The sequence below is a fragment of the Erithacus rubecula genome (genome assembly GCF_903797595.1).
Source record: "Erithacus rubecula genome assembly, chromosome: 5".
NCBI classification, from domain to species: domain Eukaryota; kingdom Metazoa; phylum Chordata; class Aves; order Passeriformes; family Muscicapidae; genus Erithacus; species Erithacus rubecula.
Window position 1 is genome coordinate 14,308,560 of NC_136687.1, and position 24,376 is coordinate 14,332,935.

At 36.6% G+C, this 24,376-nt stretch overlaps 1 protein-coding gene across 7 annotated transcripts in view; it reads right to left on the reverse strand.

Moving 5' to 3' along the window:
• Positions 1 to 1,229: 1,229 nt before the first annotated feature.
• Positions 1,230 to 24,376, reverse strand: part of LCORL (ligand dependent nuclear receptor corepressor like) — an 82,036-nt gene continuing 58,889 nt past the window's right edge. Inside the window, exons 7-8 of one of the 7 annotated variants that reach the window (XM_079307458.1) lie at positions 18,628 to 23,501; positions 1,234 to 2,378 (exon numbers count right to left, since the gene is read on the reverse strand). In XM_079307458.1, coding sequence (XP_079163584.1) covers positions 2,338 to 2,378; positions 18,628 to 23,501 — 4,915 coding nt within the window. In that variant the 3' untranslated portion in view covers positions 1,234 to 2,337. Of the gene's footprint in view, positions 2,942 to 18,627; positions 23,502 to 24,376 lie in introns of those variants that run through there. The other 6 variants (XM_079307459.1, XM_079307462.1, XM_079307463.1 and 3 more) reach the window with 6 other exon arrangements.

Genomic DNA, 24,376 nt, shown 5'->3' on the forward strand with positions numbered 1-24,376 from the left:
AAATTGATTTTGTCTTAACTAGAGACCCCAGGGGCTGGTGTGAGGCTGGAGTCCCTGCCCTGTAGAGACAGGCTGAGGGAGCTAGGCTTGTTGAGCCTGTGAATATTGGGAGGATCACCAGTTACCTGCAAGGAGACCAGTAAAAAGATAAAATTGGGCTATCTGTTGTATATGGTGTGAAGATAAAAAACCAATGGGTGAAAAAGGCAGTGGAACAGGTTAAAAACTGCTGGAACAGATTTCCAGTACAGGTTCTGTCCTAGAGTTTTTAAGACAGGCCTAGGTGTGAACTACTCACAGCTGGCTGCCTTTGAGCAGGATGTCCAACTATGGACCTTCCCAATGTCCTTTTATACCCTGTGATCCTTTCAGGCCAGAAACCTGAGCAGCAACTGGCACTGAATTTCCAGCCCCTCTGGGCACATCGCCTGTAAAGGGAAGAGATTTCTGTGTAACATAAAATTTGATGTGTTCTTGTAAAATTACTTTACCTTTCCAGGAGGGGGTAGCTGCATAATTGCAAGATGGGAAAATCAGATGTGCAGATGTGCGCTGTCACTCAAAGTTCACTGATAATCAAGGTTTCAATGTAAGCAGCTGATCTCCTGAGAAAGTCACATAGTAGCAAGAATGTATCTAAGGTGACAAGGAGCCAAGCCTGGAATTATTATCCTGAAAAAAATTTTACTTGGTATGCATTACTCCTTCTAGCTAAAATAATGCTGTTTTTTACTTTAATTCTATGTACCTAACTTCCCAGCTGCTTAATTTATGAATAACATTTTAATCCCTAAAGTATTTTATTTAAAACAGCCTCTGCTCTAGACCAATTACTGTGCATCTTTCCTCTGTCTGCTGGTTAAACACAATAGGATGTCAAACATGAACCACACCAGACCTAGACTTGATTGCCTCTTAAATAATGGTAAATTGGCAGTGGTCACCCAAACTTAAGAGACACCATGTTTATTCCCACACTAGTTTTTGTTTCTTAAAACCTATGTTGTGATTCATGCCTGCTTGTGTATTCAGTCTCTTCAACCTACGCACTAAAACAGCTTCTTTTGAACAACAGGCCTTTGGCCAATTGCTCTCCAGGCTGAAGCACAGCAGGGGCTGGCTGGTGAGCTTGGGTTATGCCTGAAAACTCTTGAGTCAGCAGCCAACTAAAAATCAAAGGAATAATAATAATGATAATGTTGCTAACAAAAAGCAGGCTTCTGCTTGGACTGAGGAAGACATGTCCAGACCAGCGAGGTTCTGATATTTACTGGGTCTTTGAAATCAGAAAATCCATGTGGCATCTCCTCCCATGGGCGCACAAAATTCCAGCTGTGTTGGCTCCAGTGCTTGTAAGACTCCTGTGTCCTCCTGACTCCTTACTGGTGGGACTCCACTGAAGTCAACTTCAGTGCCTCCCCCCTGGGAAGTTTAATTCTCTTTTTTGGCCTTCTCGCCCCACAGAATTGAAGTGCATGTAACAGTTGAGATAAACAGCTCAAAACAGGATGAATGTTTATTCTTTTAATCACATTCTGCACTTTCAATCATGTCAAATGTTTCAGAGACTCAATACCCTCTTGCAATCTTGTGACACCAGAATTAATAACAATCTCTTTTTCAGTTACTGGATTGCACCTGCAAACCAACAAACCTCTATAAAGAGGAAATGCATCTTCATTTTTGTAAGGTGAATCCTTAAAACCTTTGTTTTATAAAATACAGTGTCTTCCAAGGAAATTTCTTTCTGGAAAATTAGTTCTTGTCAAGTAAAGGACAGACAACTCATCATGAATTAACAAACCTCTACTCTAGCTACTGAATGTATAACTCCAGAAAAGAGAAGTATATTATATGGTTTTATTCTAACACCTTTTTTATAGCTCTATTATTAATAAAGTTTTGATGAAGTACATGAACCTTGCTAAGATCATTTAAGCATGGAATGTCTACAATGTAGTCAGCTACAACCATTTACTACTTCTTTGAGTAGAGATAAAATTTTGATTTTACATTGAATTTCCAAAGTACACGGAAAAAAATGAAATAGAAGAGCATTTACATCCATTTTTAATTGGTGGCAGGCATAAATTCATAAAAACAAATGGGGAAGAAAGACCATTTAGCAGAAACCTCAAAAAGTGCAGATACAGATTTGTTGAATGACAATCTTTCATGAGATCCTCCAGCGACTTGGTCTTTCTTTTAGACATTAGGGTCATTAAACATTGTCACACAGAAGTTCTCAAGGTAAGTGAAGATGAAAGCATACTGCAGAAACAAACTGGTGCTTCCATACATTTCAATCCGTTGGTGAAGGAGATCTCCTCAGATAATTTACCTTTGTACTGCTTTGCTTCGAGGTAGTCGGTCTCCACCTGTTACAGATTTGTTTGAATTATTACCATAAATCTTTACATGGTGACCTATGCCACAAATTACATAATATATTAACTTTCGTGCATAAAAATAAAATTGGGAAACCATAGTTAAATTTAAAGAACATAGAAAAATCACAATACTATTAAAGGGGAACATCCAATTCTGATATAAATTTGTACTGCAAGAATTTCATGATGGTCAGATGTGAAACTTCATATTTAGAAAAGAAAAAGTACATCAAACTGAATAATGCTAGTAGTATATAAAGCCAAATCACACAAGATCATTTCAAGATCAATGTAATAAATGCTTATTATTTAGCAGAAAAAAAATCAGGGACAATGTACAAAATAATAGTGCAAGAACAGCTGCAATCTATTTGTTCTCATCAGTTTTGAGATTTTGGTTAAAAACTTTACAGCTGGCGAGAGATGCTGCTGAAAAACTCAGATTCCACTCAGTGGGCTGATTAAGGCACATCTTTATGGACTTCAAATGTTCATTTTCTGTGTTCATGTCTATTGAATTCTGCGGCTCCGAGACTTTCACTTGTAGCGTGCTGTGAGAAAAGAAGTGGGGGTAGGAGAGGGAAAAAAATGAGAAAAAGTTTAGTACACTTTCCTCTTGCCCTGCAAACAAGCTGATAAGAGGCAAGATGAGGTGGTGGCAGATCCTGTATTCTGTTGGGGTATTTTGTTGCTTTAGTGCACTATGTTCCAGAAGCACTGAGATTAGAGCCCAGCTGTGCTGTGTCTGTGGGGATGGCTGAGGCCCCGGCCATTGGCAGCGCCCGCCCCAGGTCAGACTCCTGCTTGTGCTGTTCCTTTGCGGGAGGTGCAGTAACAACTGGCCTGGCTTCAATCATCTCATGTAAAAGCACACAGCAGGAACTGGGCAAGACTTTGGGGCTTGGTTTTATTGCTGTAGCAATATTAATTTAGTGCAGCCATGGAAGGACTCACATATAGCCAGCACTTTGTTTTAAATCTAGGGAAAAAAGTAAAGCAAGAAGGGAAAGAAACCAGTCCTTTGTGAGGGTCACTAAGCAGACTAGAACGTGTGGATTGAACTATCAAACAGTTTGGGTTGGAAGACACCTTTAAAGGTTGTCTACTCCAACCTCCCTGCAGTAAGTGTGGACATCTTCAACTAGACCAGGTGCTCAGAGCCCCATCCCGCCCCATCCTGAATGTTTTCAGGGATAGGACATCCAGCATCTGTCTGGACAACCTGCTTCATTGTTTCACCATCCTCATCATCAAAAATGTCTTCATTAATAGATAAAGCACTCAGAAGTGCTTTAAGATATCAAACAGACTCAGAAGACAATTTCAATCCTCATTTCAAACCTCTTAATTCCTTTTATTTTACTGTCTATCTCCTGCAGTGATTTACCCCCCTGTGTGTGATACATTGCTTCTCACCATCCCTTTCAAAGTTCTTGAAAACTTCTAGAATGATAAAAAGTTTAAAATATTGCTGTGGTTCTAAAAATAATGTTCTAAATCTTGTAATTAAGGGTAGGAGCTAATCACCATGATAAAACCTATCTGAACACACAGTTTTCTATCAAAGGGGTATTTAAGCAGCAAAAATGGCTTTCACTTGCATTTCAGGAAAACAGGTTCATCACAGAACTCAGGTGCACATTCTGAAGGATTGAATGTGCTGTAGTGTTGTGTTCACATGGGTGCACAGAGTAGCTCAGTACAGTCAGTCAGTGTAGGACTATGCCCTAAAACACTGGCTTGTGTTACTCAAATACCAATGACTGACTTTGATTAAAATTTCCTGTCACAGCAAAAGGGAAAGAGCAACAGCTAAAATGACAATTCACTGTTGTTTGTCAGAAACAGTTTTAATTCTTTTACATTTTAACATAAGTGCCCCTCAAGGCTGTGTGCCTTCCTGACATGGCAGTGAAACAGAAATTTCTCATTTACTAACACTAGTTCCCAACCCTCCAAACTGGTGCACTGCTCCCATGCCCTGCATTTCCTTGTGTCATTATTCAGCCTCTATCTTTTGCCTGTTTTTGCCTTGTACCCTTTTCCACTGGTGGCTCTGATCTTTTCCTTCCTGCAGGAAAAGTAGTGCAGGTGTAGATGATGGACAGGACTTCAGTCAGCAAGGCTACTTTTTTGAGCTGACAACCTCTTCAGACTTGGGAATTTGCCCTCAGAAAGTCAAAGGCTTTTCTTATGACCATGGGATCAAGTGCATACTAAATGAAGGACAGGGTAGGAGTGTTTTGGTTTGGTTTTTTTTTTAATGGTTGGAGTGGTTTTGGGTTTTGTTCTTGGTATTTTTTTGGGGGTGGTGGTTGCTTATCTGAAAGGAACATAAACGCCTTGGGATCAAGCAACTGGAAAGTATGAAGTAGTATATACCTGCAAAGTACTTTAAAACCCAGCATTTCTACTGCCTTTAAAGAAGTAGACAGATAAACCATGTTGAATGCTGGGCAGGTGCCAGACAGAAAAAAACAAAGGTTTAGGCTCTTTGTATGACCTGGCACATTCCTTCTGTAGATCAACTAGGATTGGTACCAAGCTGGTAAGGGCCCTTTTCCAAAGTACACTGCAGCTGGTAACAGTGTATCCTAGGATTTGGTACAACTGTGGCCATCATTCCTCCTCATTTGCTTGGGCTACAAATGAAAATGCTGTGTGCCATTATAGTACTAAACAGCCCTTTCCAAGGACTCAGCTCTGTCAGGGACTGTCCTACTCTTAATCTTTTAGGTTTGTACAGGTTTCCATAAAAGATGAAATAGGCTGGACTGAATTTGCAAAATTAGAACTGGAGTATGTGTTGACAATTGTCATGTGGTGATCCATTTACCTCTCACAGAAGAACTCTAGGAATCTCAAGACTTTGCTTTTTAAATGAAAGCATAAACATAAGAATAGAAAAATGTTTTTCCCTGAGTTACTTGGTATGGAGGAATATCAACACAAAAAGTTTAAGAATTTTAGAAAATTTAATCTTGACAAAACTTAAGTGGAAAATAATATAGTTAGAGATCTGCTTTAATGTATTTGTTAACCAAGAACAGTCTTTCATCTTGCTTTTCATTCCTTTACCTGTAGTGATTTATTTTCCAACTGCTGATGTAACAAGGTAAAAACTTTGTGTATTTAAAATCAGAAAATGTAATTAAAGGGATGAACAGAAGTAGTTGATTTTTTCCAGTTAAATCCATCAATAGATTCTACTTTAAATTTTATTCCACTCTACTTGCACAAGGTCCATAGTGCATAAGGCATTCCCAGCAAAAGAAGATATTACACACAGCAACCCTCCAGCCAGGAATTCCAATTACAGCCTGATGCTCCCAGAAGCCATGCAGCTTTTTTCAGGAGAGCCTGGAAGAGTATCCCCACTTTAAAGCCCCTGGAGCTCTGCACTACCCACACACACAGTAAGAAAACAAAGATTTCCCATTAATGCCCTAGACAACAGGCACATACTGACCTTACATAATGGTCTCTAAAAATGTTAGAATTTCCAATTCTGATGCTACGTGTTTACCATGCCAGCAATTACCATCTGTTTTGTTTTTATTCACTTGGGACTGACTCAGTTAATCAGCTTTCATGCATGTGATTTGTGGCAGTCAGCTACAGGTGCTTCTGTGACATGGAACATAAACTCCAGCTACCCAATACCTCTATTTTCACTAGGGAATTTGAAGACAGGACAACAGTGCTAAAATCCTAGTGAAAAAGATGAAAGCCATCTTCATTTTTTTCACAATTTGTATGAGAAATTAGTGAGATGTCTTGAAAAGTCATCATTTTTTCTTCATCTTTAATCAAACCACCCTTTGCTAGCCCTTTTCTCTAAATAGTCTTGAAGTGCTGGTAACATCTTTACTGCTTAATTGAAAAGATTTTATATATCACCATGTATAATAACTGATCCATATAATTTGTGTCTCCTCTTAGAAAAAAAATAGAAAAAATAAAGGGATAAGGAAACATGACTATACTTTTTGATCTGAAACAAGAACAATCTGAAAAAATGCTTCAGGAAGCCAAATTCAGCAGCCCCTCAGCAGGTGCTGTGCCATGGCTCTGTGCAAGGGGCCTGTTGAGTCTCTGAGAGGTTTGACTCTTCCCCAGAGGCACGGGAAGCACAGAGGGGTGGCAGGTGTGGCACTGAGGACATGGGCACACGCTGTGCATGGTGACAGGACACACTGCTGGGTCAGTGCAAGCTGGGAATGCCCTCACGTGCTCTGGGCTTTCTTTGGAAGTTGCTGTGTGCCAAACCAATGGGTCTGGAACAGTGAGTGAGGACTTCAGGATGGTTTTGTGTGTGTTGTAACTCCCAGTTCCCCCATCATCATTACTGAATCATCTCTGACTTTACCACCTTTCAACAGTGCAGCAGAAAGGATGGACTGCCTGTGCTTTTGTAACAAATCACCCTGTCTTATTCTAACTCATCTTAGCAGCCAGGTCAGACTAACATTGATGGTCTCTCAGGTCCTCTTTGGTCTCCTTGGCTAAGCAAGAGAACCTTGTGTATAGTTAAGTTTACAGACTCTCCCTACAAAAATTTCCTCCTATCATGAAATAAAAAGGAATAAATAGAAAGGTTTGAACCTTGTTCTTTTCTGTTAAAACTGCCTGAATACAACTTTTTTTTTTTTTTTCTTTTTAAATTCACATTTCTTTCTTTAGGTTTACCCAAGTCATTATTATAATATTAGAAATACTGATTTTTAATAGCAGGATAGGAGAGCGACAGCAGAAAAGTTGATGCTGCCAAGTACAAGAGGAAAATAATATTCTTTGGACTGCTTAATTTCTCTGCAGTTTGGAGCCACATTCTTCTGGAAAAACAGGAAATTTGACAACTGTTGTTGTATGAAAATGATAAAGTTTGAAAAAATCTGGCTAGCTCAAGTCCATATATTTGCTGAGTTAATCTGTCACAACATATTGAAAAAAGTAGGAAAAAGAAAAAGTAGGAATGGGTAAAAATGTTTCTTATCTGTTAGGTCAGTCCCCAGCATTTCCCATCAGAGATTGTCATCAACACTGTGTGCTCGTGTGCTGTAAAACAGCTATGAAAGTATCACTGTAGGGTTATGTTTCTCTTTTGCAACACCTACAGATAAAAACATCTCCTTCACTATTTGGGAGCAAGGTCAAACTGGCTCTTACTCTCCTGTCTGACAGAAATTCTGCAAACTGCACTTGTTAAACACTGCCAGTGTTTGCAGACTGGTAGCTTGGAAAACATAAGAGCATCTGTGACACACAGCACTGACTCGAGGCTTTTACAGAAAGGTTTCAAAAACACTAAGCAGAAACAGTGAAACTTCAGCAGAATTTAAAAGAATGTTCTCTGTATAAACTCCACTCAAACAATTTCTCAAAAAAGGAACTAGTGGAATACGCTGAGTTAAAATCTATAATGGCAATCTACAAGGACTACAGTAGCCTCAGTATGATTTCCAACAGAGACTGATTTGGTAATGTAATATATATTGAAAAGAAGTAAACCAAGCATGTACAGTCTGACTGATTGTGGAAAAAATAGTTTAAATTTTAGAGACAATGTCAAAACCCAGCAGAAAAGAAATCTACAAAGAAAAGTTTTAATGTCTCATTTCCATTTACCAACTGGGTTCTCATTGCAACATGAAACAACATATTTCAGCTGTTGTGGATGGAATCTCATTTGGGAATCAGGGAGAGAAAGAAATACCCTGGATATCAATCAAAGCAAGATGGGGAGATCAGCAATATTCAAGGAGTCTCAAAAGTTAGATATAACAGTTAAATTTAACACAGCTGGAGTGCTAAAACAAATAAAACAGCACAGAATACCAAGACAGGAGGTGAACTGAATGGAGACAAAAAAAGGCAGAGTGAGAAGTCAGAACTAGCCATAATTCCAGACTGAAATTATGGTGGAAAGTTTATTTTGCTTTTGGGACTAGCTCAGAGTTGTTTTTTTGGTTTGAGGGGAGGGAAAAAAAACCAAAAAAACCCCCCAACAACCGCCAAACAAACAAACAACCCTCCTCCCCCCCCCCCCCAAAAAAAAAAAAAAACCCACCAAAACAAAACAAAAGAAAAGAATTATTAATGAAATACATGAAAATATATAAGAAAAACAGCTAGAAGAGGCAACTAGGAATTTGTGAGCACTCTTGGCTTGTTAAAGAGCATTACTGGTAGCTTTTTTCTGAATCTATATATTGAGATCACTATACACTGTTGAAACTTTAATTTGCACAGAGACAAGCAGTACTATATGGCAGTATATATAGCTATACATAGCTATAGTATATATAGAATATAGCAGTATTGGTCATTAGTGCTTCATCTTCACAGCACAACAGTAACACCCAACAGCAGGTGGTTACATTTCAGGTAAACATTTGGCAAATGGAATGGATGGCAACAGTTTCAGAGTGCACTCAGAGAAATAACGTAGTCAGCCTCCGAAAATAACAAACAGATCATAGGCAACATAAAAAGTTTAAATTCCTATTTAATTTAAGAATTCCAGAATTAAAACTCTTTTAAAAAAATAAATGAATTAGGCTTGCACAGCCATGGAAGTACAGAGCTCCATTCTAACGTCTCCCCAAATTACAGGGCAGACTTGAACATATTTTGACAAGTTTAAATAGCAACAACATTCCTTCCCCCTTCTAAAGTTATAATTATTTAAAGCAGCCTGACTGAAAAGGTCATGTAGAACAGTGATCTTTTTGACAAGAATCACCATGTTTCGTGGTATTACAGACTCCTCAGCAGTCCACAGAAGGCACAGGGTTCTTCAAGAACAAGGAAGTAGAATATTAATGTAAACTGTCACTGAAGTGAGCATGAAGAAGTCATAAAATTTTAGGGAGTAATTTACTAATGATGACAGTACACAACCTGTTAAAAAATAATCCTGTAATCTCAAATTGTTCATAGAATACTGTCTTAAAATTTTGTGGGAACAAAAAGCAGCTAAGATTCTAAGAGTTGAAAGGCAGCATCATTAATCTGATGATGAACATAATGAATTCTTAGCTTCTAGGCACCACCATGAAACAAACCTTCCTCTGACCATCAGTTCCCTGAAAGAAAACTAATTTCTAGTTATTACTAGAAGTTAGCAGCATGCAAATAAATAAAAACCCTAAGCAACTGCTGTGCAGATGAGCACTGTTGTATTTGACTTAAAAACATACTATAAAGGAAGAAAAGCTTTTGCTATTTTTGTCCTACCTAATACTAATTAAAAATGGTTTTGAACGAGGTACAATAAGGCAAAATTGGAGGTTTAGAGCAATGGGTGCTGCTGTTCAGGCTGTTCTGGGGAAGCACAATGCCTCCATCTCAGTGCTGTGATGAATGCAGCTATGGAAGTCCTGTCATTTGAGCTCAATTCTTTAATCCCTAATAGTTTTTTGGCATTATAAATGCAATTATCTTATGGAGAAAGATCATCTCAGAAATACAATGAGACAGTCCCCGGGTGGTTTCAAACCCACCAGACTTCTGAATTAAGGAAGGTCAAACGGCAATTTGCAAATAAGTAATTTCCTTTTCTGAGATTTCTACTACTTAAATGTAATTTAAAGCCAGCTGTAAGTAGTAAACTGATAAACAGGAAATGGCAGCAACAAATATGATGCACAAGAGAATTTATTCAAACACATATCTCAAGAACTTTAAACTAGAAAGACAGGTAACAACAACCACCAAATTTTGAGAATTGATACCGTAAATATAGCTCTTAAATATTTATTTCCATTCTAAATAAATTTATTAAGTTTTAAAAAGAAATTATTTTTATTCAATGTTTTGAAAATTATGCTAAGTGCCCCAATAAAAACACTTAAGCCTAACTTTAAATAGTTTTTTCCCCCTGGGATTTACCCTGCATTCAAAATGAAGGACTTTACACATAGGCAAGAGAGCATAATTCAAATGAGAATAAGAATTTATTTTTAAAGAAAAATATTTTAAGTCATTCTTACAGCTTCTAGACAAGATTTTTTTCAGCTAAATTTCCATTTCATGTACTGGGAAATAATCCATTGTTTGGATCAAGATTTAATAGTTTGAAATAAGACAGCTCTGAAGGCAGGCCTGTGTCAGAAAATACCAAGCATAATCTGAGTATTTGTGAAATCCACAAAAACCTGTGACAAGATCTGTGTGAAAAGACTGACTTCCCTGATCATCTTAATTTTCATGTGTGCATGTATTTAAATATGAAACGTGAGAGCTTCATTATTCTTATTCCTAGCAGAATCATAATTTAGAAATATTCTACCCTGAGCTCCAAAATTAAAACAAAGCATAAGAATACCTACATAAGACCTGCTTGGAAAAACTTGATTGTAGTCACATTACTCACTGATGGCTTGACAACTGATATAAAACATCCCAAACCAAGCAGAAATTCAGACTTATGCTCTTAAAAGTATTTTAAGTTCTAAGTTAATTTTAAGGCCATTTCTACTGGTATGCATGAAGAAAAATATGTCTAAAGTTGATCTTAACTGAAGAAAGAGCTGCAGTCAGCTTAAGATACCTGTTCCCCTTACAGATAAAACATGATAAAAGACAGAAGCAGATTCCTCTTATGGATGCCCAGAAATGGAGATAGAAAGGAACATGTGGCAGTAAGTGGAGGATGGAGAGTCAGGTGAGTGGCACAGCCACTGAAAGAAAGTGTGAAACTCCTGCCTAAACTTAATTTGTGATAAGGAATCAATAAAGCTGAAAGCAGACATAAGTCAGGTAAGTTTCTGCTGTTGAAAAGACAAATCAAGTAATAAAATCTAGTCAGATGGATGAAACCAAAGGAAAAAATATAGAAAAGGGCACATTGCCTGCATAAATCATGACATTTCTCACTAAACATTAACATCCTCTTGACACAGAAAGAGATACCATTATTTGTACTCCAAAGAAATTGAAGAAAAATCTGAACAGCCTTTACTGATGTCTGGAACATGAGAAGAATCAGCATCAGAAAACGGTCCCCTTTCAGTCAGGAAAAAATGAAAAGAAACAACATTTGCTCGACCTGTCCTACAAGAACAGAATGTGCAATTTGCCATGAATATGGCAGCAGAAACTGTAACTTATCTAGAGTTATAAAGCATCAAGAGCTGTTGGCCCAAAGGCAAGGATATAGGAAGATGAAATATGTTTAAATATCTTGACCTTGGAAAAGATGTATCTTTACACTGCAGGAAAAAATTAAGTTACCTGGTTATCTATATGAAAAAAATGAATTAAAAATCTGGTTTGGCTTTTTACAAAAGACTTTCCATACCTGGGTTTGAAGAAATCTGTGACAAAAGCTGAATGACATTTTGCTCATGGTATTAAAAATCTCTTGGCAGGTGTATGGATTAGATAGAATGGACCAGCCAAAGTACACAATGAAAAACATGCAGTAAAAAATCAAAACAGGAATAAAACCAGGCTGCACGTGTTTTCTGCAGAATATCCTTTGGCACTCACAAACACACAGCTTGGGATAAGGGAAAGCTGATGTACAATCTGAGAATCAGTTACAGGTTGGTACTAAGGGAGAGCAAAATATGAAGGCAGGATACAAGAAATGTAGAATAACCAGATAACCTGTAACAGCCTGGCTGGTCTGAACCGTGGCTCAGACATGGGTCTGAATAAACAAAATGAGTAACAGCAATGTTGTGAAATGAACAACAGCTCAGCAGGACCCAGGTGCTGCACCAGTGCAGGACAGGCACTTCTGGGACAAAGGCACAGGCAGCTATTGTGGAGCAAAGATGATGCACAAGTCAGTGCTGAACTGCTGCAACACTACAAACAAGTGTCATGAGATACAAAAAGCAGCAGGACAGCCAACACAGGAGCACACAGCCAAAGGCAAAGGTGCAATTTTCACTACAGGAGCAGAACTGATGTGCAGTGACTTGAAATCCCACTTGGGCTCATCACCCTCCTTGAAAAAGTATGCACACCTTTCTATAAAAAGGTACAAAACTACTGGGAAAACATAGATCATCTGATTTATTAAGTGAGTAATTAACAAAAGTTTATGAAATATCTCATGAAATATAAAGTGAGCATTTAGATGAGAAAACAAGTCAGTCTGCTGAAAGCTGGCAATCCAACAAAGGGGGAAAAAGAACTAACAGACGGAGAAGATGTGAAACTGTGGTTTTCATAGATGGCTTTTAAGATGATACTTCATGTATTGAAAGGAAATGATGGAGAGAGATGTGTCTCAGGAACAGGAAATAATGTCTTAGCATTATTTTATCAAGTTACACTGCAACCAATCAGAACATTGAGTCTTAACCTAGTAAGAACTGTGGAATATATATTAATTATTACTCAGCTACAATAATTTCAGTCTTTTATTCGACTAGCAGTGAAATAAGATTTGCTTTTCTAGCTTTTTATAAAGCACTATTAAAAAAACCCTTGTGAGCCACAAAGTAAAAAAATTCCAAGTAACTTCCCAATTAGTATCTCAATCAAGGTCCTATTTCCAGTTTTTTAAAGAAGTGATTTTCTCTTAAAATCATACCTTAGAAAGGCTCACAAATAGCACACATCCCTATATATTCAGGTACAGGTCTATAAAACACACTTTTCAATATAATTGTATTTAGTAAAACCCTGATTTCCAAACATTTTCCTCTGATTACTTTTAAAATACCTAATAAAACCTTAAAATATCTGTAAATATGGTAATGAAGACTCCATAAATTTTCTTTATCCAGATCACACACCCAAAACCACCAGGATGTTTGACATGACACTGAACACAAGGAACCACGACACTGCCCCAGCTGCCACCAAGGGCAAACCCTTCAAGCTGTGATGCTGTAGGGGGGTGTACATGACAATATTGCAAAATAATAGACTTCTCATATATAGCATTTTCCTTTCAGACACAGCCATCTATTTCATTGTTTATCACTATAAAAAATCTGTCTAAAAAATAATTAGAACCTGAAGGTTGTCAACAGCTTTCAGAAACACACAGCATTCTGTGACACTCAAGATTCAAGGACATTTTAGAAAGCCTTTCTTTTCCATATTGACATTGGAGAGAAAAAGGCTTTTGATAAGGAAATACTGTCCTTAAAATATTGCAAAAATACTATTTGTATTAAATTAATGGTCAGTTATTGATTAACGAAAACATTTCTATTAATCTCAAAGGTTGTTTAAACAATATCCTTAAGGCACAACTGTGCAAATATAGAAAAATTAAAGGACACTGCAAGCAAAAGCATGAACAGTGAATAAATGTGGCATTATATTTGGCTCAAAAATCTGAAAAAGTATTCAAACCATCAAGTTCAGACTAAAACTATGCTTTGATGAATGAAAGATGAATTAGGAAAGGAAAATCTACCCAAGAATATATGCAAACAGCAACCAGTCATCTCTCACAATTTTAAATTTCTCCCTTTGATTCTGGAATCAGAATCTGCACTTTTTGAATGTAATTAACTGAAGATTTCAGTATAAGACACTTTACAAAGATGTGGTCAAAGTAAAAAAGCAGCACTAGCTTTAGCACATAAACAACAGAGAAATGCAAACTAAGGCACAGTGCACAGGCCTCTAGGAATTAAGCATCTCTTGAACTATTTTCAACACCAAAATATTGAATTGTCTCAGCAAAATTAATCTGCTCTGGTCATGGTCAGATTACATAAATACTTAATTTACAGGTTACATCTTCACAGTCTCTGTTGATTGACTTCCCTCCTTTTCTATCTAACAGCAACAGAAACTCGGCTTCAAGGCCATAAACTCTCATCAGAAGAGAGGATTAAAAAATGGATATGTACTTGTCAGATTTTCAAAAGTACTGTGCAGGCCTTGGAAAACTATTTTCTCTTCTAGAAAAAGGCTTACAAAGAAAAAGAGAAGATTGTCTATATTTATTTACTATTACCAGTTTCCTAAAGAAAGCAGAAAAATTTAGCCATTTCCTCACGATTATGGACAAATAGGAAAACATGACTATGAGTTTCTCAGTTTTTGAAGAGGTAAAATTAAAAACAGACAGCAAAACAATACTGAATTTATGTAAAAAGCACTCCAGCTTAGGTATAACACTGAGTATATATATATATATATAAATCCTATACAAAGCTTAATGACCAGGGCACTAAACTACAGAAAAATACATATCCTAGCAGGTAAAGAAATTTGAAGACCTCAGAACCAAGTTATTTTAAAAAGTTCTTATTCAAAGAAGCAAAAATTCTTAGCTCAGAACCTTCAAAAGATGAGTAACAGCACACTCTAAGTCAATTTGAAAATAACTGCAGTTTAAAACTAAACAGCACCCAAAACCTACACACCCCACATTAGTTGACATGATGATGTGAGAAAAAGAAAAGGAGAGTATGTAATTTGGCAAGTAGAATTCCAGAGTGTAAAAGAAAATGGAGCATTAGACTGTGGCATGGGAGCTGCTGTTGTTGCATGGGAATGAGGCAGAGACCATTAAGTTCATTAAATGAGTAAAGATTTATTACACATGTATAGTCAACTGTATATCAAGTGTACCTTTCTGCATTAAAAATGGCCCATTTACTGAGAACAGTCATTAATACTCTTCTTACATTTCTATTAATGCTCTTACTTAGGTTTATGTCTTCTTGTGAAAAGGTAACTTCTTCTCTGGGAACTACAGGTATGAAAATTTCTATCTGCTTGCTCTGCATCACAGGTGAAACTTATTTTAGAGCCAGGTAACCCTCTGATGAAAAGAGCCTTCTTAAAGTCAAGGGATTTAATGAACTGTAACAGTATGTTTCCTCTGCACTTTTCCTAAGCTAATATTTTTAATTTCTGGCTCATTAGGGGTGTAGAATGTGGTCCTTCATGAAAGCTGACCAACTTGCTAAAAGCAATCTTGTTTATCACTAGGTCATTCACAGTAGCAGGGAGAGGGGTTCCCATTTGTAGCATTATCATTGCTGGATTGCACTACCATGAGACAAGCAGCAGTACTAGAATATTAAAGCCACACTAACACAGATGTGTAAAAAAGAATTAATAGAATTTTTAGCAAACTTATAGTAATGGAAGTTAAGTTTAAGAAAATGTTTGTCTGTAATATAAATACAGATGTTATTTTATATGCACAATGAAGAGACCAATTAGACTCACAACTCCAATAGTTTTCAAGTACTGCACTAACTTGATTTCATTAAGGTAGAATTTAAAAACCACATTCAAACATCACACAAAATTAAAATTAAAAGTCATGTTCTCTGTCAACAAATCCAGTAGATCTAAAACTCCAGACTACTTGAAGAAAACCCAAAATATAAGGGTGAAAATGAAAAAAAATTCATGTTAAATTAAAAATATCCTAACTTTAAGTGATAGAAATTGATTTTTAAAAGCTTTTGTATGCAAACTGATATGAAGGGCAAATCCACAGGTCTGTGATGTCAGCTCTGCCTGCTACTGTAGAAGGTTCACAGTTTCTTTTCCATCTGTATGAAGTCCACACCTCTGAAGCAGATTTAAAAAATCTTCAGTACATTGTAAGATCATAAAATGGAGTATTTTACATGTCCTGTTTTATCATTGGATTAATTGGGTTTTTGTATTTTAGCTTGGCTCTCTTGAAATCTTTTGCCCAAGTCCAAAGCATGTGAATGTGACCTTCAGTGTTACAAGTAAACTACTCTCGTGAAATAAAACCAAATGCTTTCCTAAAAACACACTTATGTAATTTCTTTACACAGTGGAGAATAGCAATAATAGAATAATAGAAATTGAAATTGCCAGAAGATGGATTTAGAGTAAAAGGGAGCTGTTACTCAATACATCAAATGCATTGTGGAAGCAACAGTTCTGAAATAGCAACAAACATCAAAAGCACCCATGTATCTACCAGCCACCTTATCTTGAACACAACATGCAATGAGAAAAAGCAATTAACTCTTTTATGTTGCTGCAATGAATCCATGGCTAGTTCTGGTTGGTGGACACTATCTTGAGCTGTAAGAATTCAATTTTTTATTCCTGCTTGCACATGTTAATTAAAATCAAGTGTACATAAAAATTTGGTAACAACATTCTTCCCACCTACCACAATGTTTCACAATAAAACAGCATCACAACATCTCTCTCTTTCAAGAACACTTGGTAAGACCCCAAGCAAGATCCGCAAAAGTTGAAGAAAAACTTCAAATACTGACCACAAATGTATCTATAACAACATTTCAAGCATGACAACAGAACAATGATATAATTTATGGTACCACATAAATGAAAATACAATCCAAAGAACATATGAACAAAACATGATGTTTTCATGTGCATTAAACTTCCAGATGCAGGAATTATGTTTGAAATCACATGCATGCACAGCTAGAAATCATGTTGCTTCTTTTTAGGGAGTAGTTATATTAGACTAAAAATGTTTGTATGATTTCCTTGGCTGGTGCAGAGAGTACACAATGTTGAATCAACACAGCAAAACAAGACATCCTTCCAATACCAGAAAATCCTCTGATAATGCAATAGTACCCCTAAGAAAGATCTGGGATTACAAGTGTGTAGACAATTCCAGAATCATCATTCTTTGTCTTTTAACATTTCCTTTATCAATGAACTTCCTATCATAGTCTTTCTAAAGACAATGACTGACATGAGAAACCATGAGTAAAAGGGAAAATAACAAAAACTGTAAATGAAGGAATGTAAAATACCAAAATAGTTATCAGATTTCCTGAAGATCCAAAACTGAAGGATGAAAGTTATCAGGTAGATAAAGTTGAATCCCAATTAAAACTAACATGAGACCATATCACAGTAATAGGTCTTGCATTACCATAGGAAAAAAAACACATTTGCAGATAAATATAATCGGAATGTTAACATTTTCTCAATGAGTTACAAGTATGAGAGAGCTCTTTCCTCATTTGCAATACAGAAATGGATATGTGCTATCCTTTCCTTTTCTAGTTATTTTTTTAACAGCAATTTTGTGTCAAAGCTTTAATTTCCCAAAAAACATGTTATTTATGTTGAGCTTGGCCCCAGATCAATGAATTAAAATAGAAAAGAGTAGTCTACAGATAAAAAATGCTGTGCTTAGGAAAAAGCAAGGTTATACTGAATGAGCTTAATATGAAGAATTCTATATATCACATAAAGTACAAAAGAAAGAAAGCATACAAGAGACATTAAGTTGTTTATATTACAATTTAAATTAACCTTTCCATTTATTATCAGAGATCCTTCTCTGCAAGATAGTTTACAAAGGAGGACCTAAGATTTTGCGGTGATATTTTGAATAAGGTTTCTTTATTTGGGCAATATATCAGATTAACTAATACAATATTGTTTCTACAAAGGCATTGATTTAAATCACATTGCTGGAGTTGTATTTTACTTGGTGAGGATTTCACACCTTAGTAATTTCATTGAAATGTGCTGAGACTTCTGTTTAAGGAGATCTCTTCACCCAACAGAAGAAATAATTACACAAATGTGCCCTCTTTCTAAGTAATATAATGCCTGAGATCACAGTTGTATTACAATGTATTTATAAATACCTATCTTTAAAAAATTATTTAATTTCACACTAGCCTAAAAAGATTCCAAGCCAAAGTAGTTAGCATAGTAACTGTATGTCAAAAATAATTTTGCATTTTAAATTGTTGTGTAAGGATTCAATGTGCAAACCCCTCAGAGTCAGTAGATTTCATGGAAAGGATACCAAAATGGGTCTCTGACTGAAAAATGTTCAGAAGTACAAAATACTATCCTTTAATGTAAAATTACAAAACTACTACAGAATTGTAACAGAAATCATTCAGACAGAATTTTTTAAAACCAGCTATATGTTAATGCACTGAATTTATGCTTCATTTTATAGCTTACCCGTCCTCACACTATGAGAAACTACACAATGGAATGAAATTATGTTCCTTTTGAATTCAACAGTCAGTTGTGACTGACTTCAGAATGCCAGAACTTGACTTCTTGTCTGTCTGAACTATATCTGTTAGCTTATCAGAGCTGAAAGAATGGTGCAAAACATTATACATATTTTAAAATTGCACTTTCTGAATTATCCTGATGTTATGCAATGTTTAATTTCATGACTTTTCTGAAATTAAAATGAGTAACATGCAATTAAAAAAAAAAGGTGCTTAGTTGTTTGACTTCTCCAATTCTTTAGGGTTTCAATTTTAAGATGAAGTGGGGAACAGGAACTTACCTACTTGGTACTTTGAGTAATAAGGTGCCATTTGTCCACTACTGCATGATTGTCTCTTATGCCTTTTTCTTAAATCTGTATCAGTGGTCTCCCATTGTGGACTTTTTCTTTTATTTATTCTAGTAAGACCTTCAGAACTACCAGCAGGATTATCGTCCTGGTTTACACTACTACTTAATTTTCTGCTGTGAAACTGGCCATCCAGCTTTTCAGTCACTTTAGAAGAATTAGATCCTTTAGATGTTTCCACTTCATTTTCTTGTTTCTTTAATGTATTTTTTTTAGTAGAATGGGACCTTAAAAGAGGATGTCTTTGTTCTTCCATATAGGCCTGAGTGCTTTTACTGTCAACAGCTTCAGGAGAATAAATCACACTATTTAACTTAAATGAATTGTGCTGCTCAAGATGGTTGATTTTTCTCAAAAATATCCTACAGTCTTTAAAGGTTTTGGCTTTCCAAGTATTTTGAAACAGTTTATCTTGGCTTTGTTCTTTTCTAACATTTTGCTGGCAACGAATTGTTCCATTTGCCTCTGAATGTGACTTAAGTATATTTGCTAAACCAGGATGTGGGTTAAAGTCAGAAGATCCCATCATCTGTTGAACAAATGCATCTCTGGCTTCATTTTCAGTTGGCAAGAGGCTATTCTGAGACTCTACCAAAGTCTGAGTGGGCTGGATTTCTACTGTATTTTTCTCCTGGAGCTTGGGTGTTTCATCATTGGCTTCCCCACTTGTACTTTTAAACAACTGGCTTTGGCAGAATAACTGCAGATTTTTCTTTTTTGATTTCCAGCCTCCAGGAGCCTGATTATAGAGCTTTTTAGTTTGTCCCCACCTATCATGCTGCAACTTCTTAAATTCATTTCTTTTTAACCTGGCTAAAGTGAAATTACTTTTCATGCTTAAGACTGGAGACCTCACCATGTTATGTAATATTTGCAATTTCCCTGCTGGTTTTGAAGGGGAGGATAGTGCAAACTTTTTAAAGTGCTTTCTGAAAGGGCAAGTACTAGGATCAGATTGTTTAGTTTCCATCTTTATCTCTCTAGTACTAACTACTTCTAAGGGACTGCGAGCATTTGCCTTTCTCACAAGAGAGAGAGACTGTGTTTCTGTAGTTTGCATAAACCAGGTGCAGAGTTCATTCATATTACACTTTTTCTGGAAAAGCATTTTTATAGGTGATGTTTCAAGTTCTACAAGGCAGGAGTCTAAAGAGTCTGACATTTCAGTATTACAGTCTTGTTCAATGAGATCCCTTTTCTCACATACACGTTTGTCAAAGTCACTTCCCCCCACTCTCAACCAGGTATTAGTCATCTGTTCAAATCTATTGTTTAGTTCTTCCAACAAGGTGTCACTTGAAGTGGAAGTAGGCCACCACCTGAGAGAGGGATTTGATGAAAAAATGGGATCTGATGACACTTCATTAATGGGCCCAAATTCACCATCCTTAAGATCCTTTTTAGCATTTCCTGAATTTCTCAGTTCTGAGGTATCTTTGGATGCTGTGCTCTGATTTGATTTAAGTTTTTCCTTTCGCTCTTTAGCTTTTTTCAAATGGAGTTTGTAAGATTTATGTAGTAAGGCACTTCTACAAGTAAATGCACTAGAAGATGCTAAGGAATGCAAAAAATGCAGTGAAGGTTTTCTGTCTCGAGCAGAGTGTCTCGATGGAATTTCACGTTTTCTTGACACTGTTGCAGTAACATTGAGTGATCCATCCTCTCTAGAATCTTTCTGCATGTTCTTTACTTGACCCATATTATTGCACAGTTGATTTTTTATTTCCTGTGGTATGTTTCTTTCTAACACATTCTGTGGTTGTAAAGGAGGCAAACTGTTGCTGATGCTCACTTTCCTTTCCTGAGGTGAAAGTCTACTGACAGTCACTGATATGCCGGAAATTTTCACTTTTGCTGGCCTGCCAGGTTTCCGAACGGTGGTTAATGGTTTCTTCATCTGCCGTATAACATTGCTGCAAGGATGTGGTGATGCCAGATTACTCTTGATAGGCCTGACATAGTCATAACCAGAGACCTCCCCTTCAGTAGAAGGATTCTGGAAGGCTTTTACCATTTCAGTCAAAGCATTTCCAGTTTCTGCATTGTGCCTTGCTTTGCTGGGATCATTGGAAAAATGAACATCAACATGTTGTGTGGGCAGAATGCTGATTAGATTTAGATTACCTTCAGAAACATGTCTCTTAGTTCTTCTTGACCTTCCAAAAACAACTGTCACGGTAATATTTTTGTTGCTGTTAACTTCTTCCATTGCTGCTGCATCAGATTTGGCACTTTTACCACCACCGCTAAGTTCAGGTCTAGGTTTTGTGCTTCCACTCACGTCTACTTTTGGTTTAGGAGGCCGTCCAATAGGTCTCTTAACCTGCTTGACTACTTGAGGACCTATTTTCTTTGGTCTACCAGGTTTTCTTTTGAAAACTGATTCACTGCTACTACTTGATTTCTCCACAACTTCATCTTTTTTTTTTGAGTCATTTATATTAGTTTGACCAACCGGACAAGAGCTTGTAACTGTTTCTGCATAAATGCAGCTTGACTCCTCCTTAGCATCATTTTCACTGCAATCACAACCCTTGACACAGACTGCATGAGAAAGGTCACCTGTGGCCTGTTTATCTAACAAAGTGTTTGTGTGCCCTTGAAATAAACAAAGATCTGTGCTTCTCTTAGAAGATGCAGCTGCAGATGTCAGAGTATATTTGACTCCTTCATGACTATTAACTTCTGAGACAAACATAAGCTTAATAGGACTAGAGTAGTTTAAAGGAGATGGGATCTCCCCAGCTTCAGATGTTGCATGCAAGCCCCCATTACTGGAAGTTGAACTGCTTGAATTAAAGGTCAGAGATTTCAACAGGCTGCCATTAATTTCTTGATCTATAACAGTTTCTTGGGTGTTTGATGCAACACAAATTGCTTTGATTTTACTGCTGCTTGGCGCATGTGAATGTGGAAGGAAGCTTTGTCCTGTGCATCCCGTTTCACTCAGAGTGAAAGGTAAGCCCCTTCTAGTAGTTGGGTTCATAACCTGTTCATAAGCATTATCATTTAATTTTTGGCTTATTTTGTAACTATCCAAGAATGAGTTGCTAGTCTTTCTGGCTAAGTTTATTGTATCTTCTAAACGCTCCACAACAACTTGCAGATTTGTGTCTCTCATAATTTTGCTTATATTTATGTCACTGCATCTTTCAGCATGAACCTTTTTATTTATTTTCATTTTTTCCAAACTTCTTAAAGACTTTTTTGCACTGGATGACTTTCTAAACATGATGTTATTTGTTACATACACAGAGTACCATCCAGGAGGCACAATGGTACGTTTACTTCTACCCAAGATTTCATTGCTCTCATCCTTCAGAGAAATCTGACCAGTCTCTTTAAAGGTTGCACAATCTCCTTCTGTATTTGGGAGTTTTGCTTGGCTGGCTGCAATAGCAGTGTTTTCTGAAAGAACTAAAAAGCTGGAGCTGGTCTGAAAATTAGTAAGAGGTAGTTTGAAAGACTCTGTTTGGTGTACTGGAAAGCACATTGGTTTGGTTTGACAATTCACACATGGATTACTGTCAAGATGTTGCAAAGTCTCATCTTCTATCACAGTAAAACTATGTCTTTTAGTTGGATGCATTTTATCAAATTTTTTTGTAGATTTCTTTGTATTTCTCTCACAAATTGACTTTTTTCTTACAAGAGTTTCATCAAGGCTTGCAAGCTCCCTCTTGATTTGCAAAGACTGTCGACGAATGACTGGTGAATCAGGAGAATTATATGTTGCAAATAAAGTTTCCTGACGCTTGCGAAATCTTGTTTGGATAATTTTATTTTCCACTTGTTTATCATGTTGGCGAAGTAATTCCATAAAGCTGTAATCACTCGCCTTAGCATTATGCAAAAGAGAAGTTATGAAGTCTCCTAATTTGACATCATTTTCTGGTGCCCTGTCACTGCTAGAAAGTTTTACAAGATTTGTTGCTAGATCTGTAGTGTCTATTGATTTCAACTTCTCATTAATGCGGTCCATTAGATCTTGAAAAATGGCAGAATGTTCACCTTTCTCAGAGTCTGTATAACCATCACTGCTTTCTTGGTCTGCTGATACCAGTGCTCCATCTGAATAGTCAGTCTCTTTTCCTTTGCATGTTTTACCCTCATATTCAAATTCTCCCTTGCTTCCTTCAGCTGGCAAGAGGGATGGAGGTTGGTTGATGGATATTTCAAGCTTGTTGTTGTCTAAAGTTGGAAAATCCATAACTATTCCTTCTGACAATTCAAATTCTTTGCTGTGTACAGGTGATAGTGGAGGTGGCGATGGGCTGCGGGATCGGTTTGAATTTTTAATGCTGCTTAAGAGGTCACAGTCCTTAGCTGAATATGTACATGCTGCTGCTTTCACAGAATGCCTGTTATAATTTTGCAACTGGTCTGCACAATACTTAGGAGAACTACATGCTTTGTTCACCATTGTCTTAATACATCCAATTGCTACAGCTTGACATGACAAAGAATGGAAATCTTTAATACAAACAGACAGAGGTGGTAAACAAGTGTTTGGCCTTTGATTTTGTAAACAGCACCTTTTTGTCAGCATTTGTCCATTGCAACTGCAAAATGGAACGTCAGCATCCTCTTCAGTAAGGGAACTGGGAGTTTCAGAGTGGACCAAATGTGTTTGCTTGCAACTGCAAGCTATAGGAACATTTTCATCCTGTATTAGGAATTTTAACATAGCCAAAGTCTGTTGCCAGTGATATGAACAAAAAGACTCCAAAACTTTGATTAATGTTGATTTTCCTTTTTCCAAATTAGCTGTTTCCTCTGAATTTGCATCAGCTGTTGAGCTTGAACTGAAAATGAAAACAAATCAAAACAAAATATAAATTACAGTAAAACACCACATCTAATGTTTGTTATAATGGTTAAACTCAAGCCTAAAAACCTGACGTTTACAAAACAGTTCTGTTCTATTTGCAGTATTCAATCATGCTTGCAAGTGTCACTAGCAATGATGTGCATCTTATCAGAGATAGCACTATGCTACCATTAAGAAAAATAATGATGAAATTAAAGGCAAAAAGGATAATTCGAAATACAGTTTACTGAACCTAACTGTAATTACAACAATGTTAACTTTCTGGTATTTCAAACTATCTTAACTATTAATCAAAGAAAACCTGACCAAGAACCCAGCAAACTTGGTATTACTCCCATTTCACTAACTAGGGCACAAAGAAGGTAAATGACTGAGGTCCAAGGTTGTGGCAGAAGAAAGAATGGATCCATCTCTCCTGAATCCCACTCTTGGATATTTAAATACTCAAGTGTATTGAGTACTCTTCAGGATACACTTAAAGGTATTTCTGAAGACATTTTTATTTCTATATTTGTTTTTAAAGAACACTTAACAAGCTAACAGAAAATGGAAAAAATAGCCTAGTGCTCTTTGCAGGTAATATTTTTCCCTTTCAATTTTTTTTTTAAAAAAAGCAGTGGTGCATCACAAACTCTTTATTGGAATATATTAAACACTCAGGCATGTGCATACACACCAATTCCTTAAACAGAAAGAGAGATAATCACCACTGGAATAAGTAATTTCTGAGATAAAGTTAATATCCTTTAAATGTCCTTTAAATAAGGTAGGCCTATATCTAAGGATTGCTAAGCAGTTGTTCTCAAATGTATTAGTTAAAAAATAACTTTATAAAATGCTACTTTAACT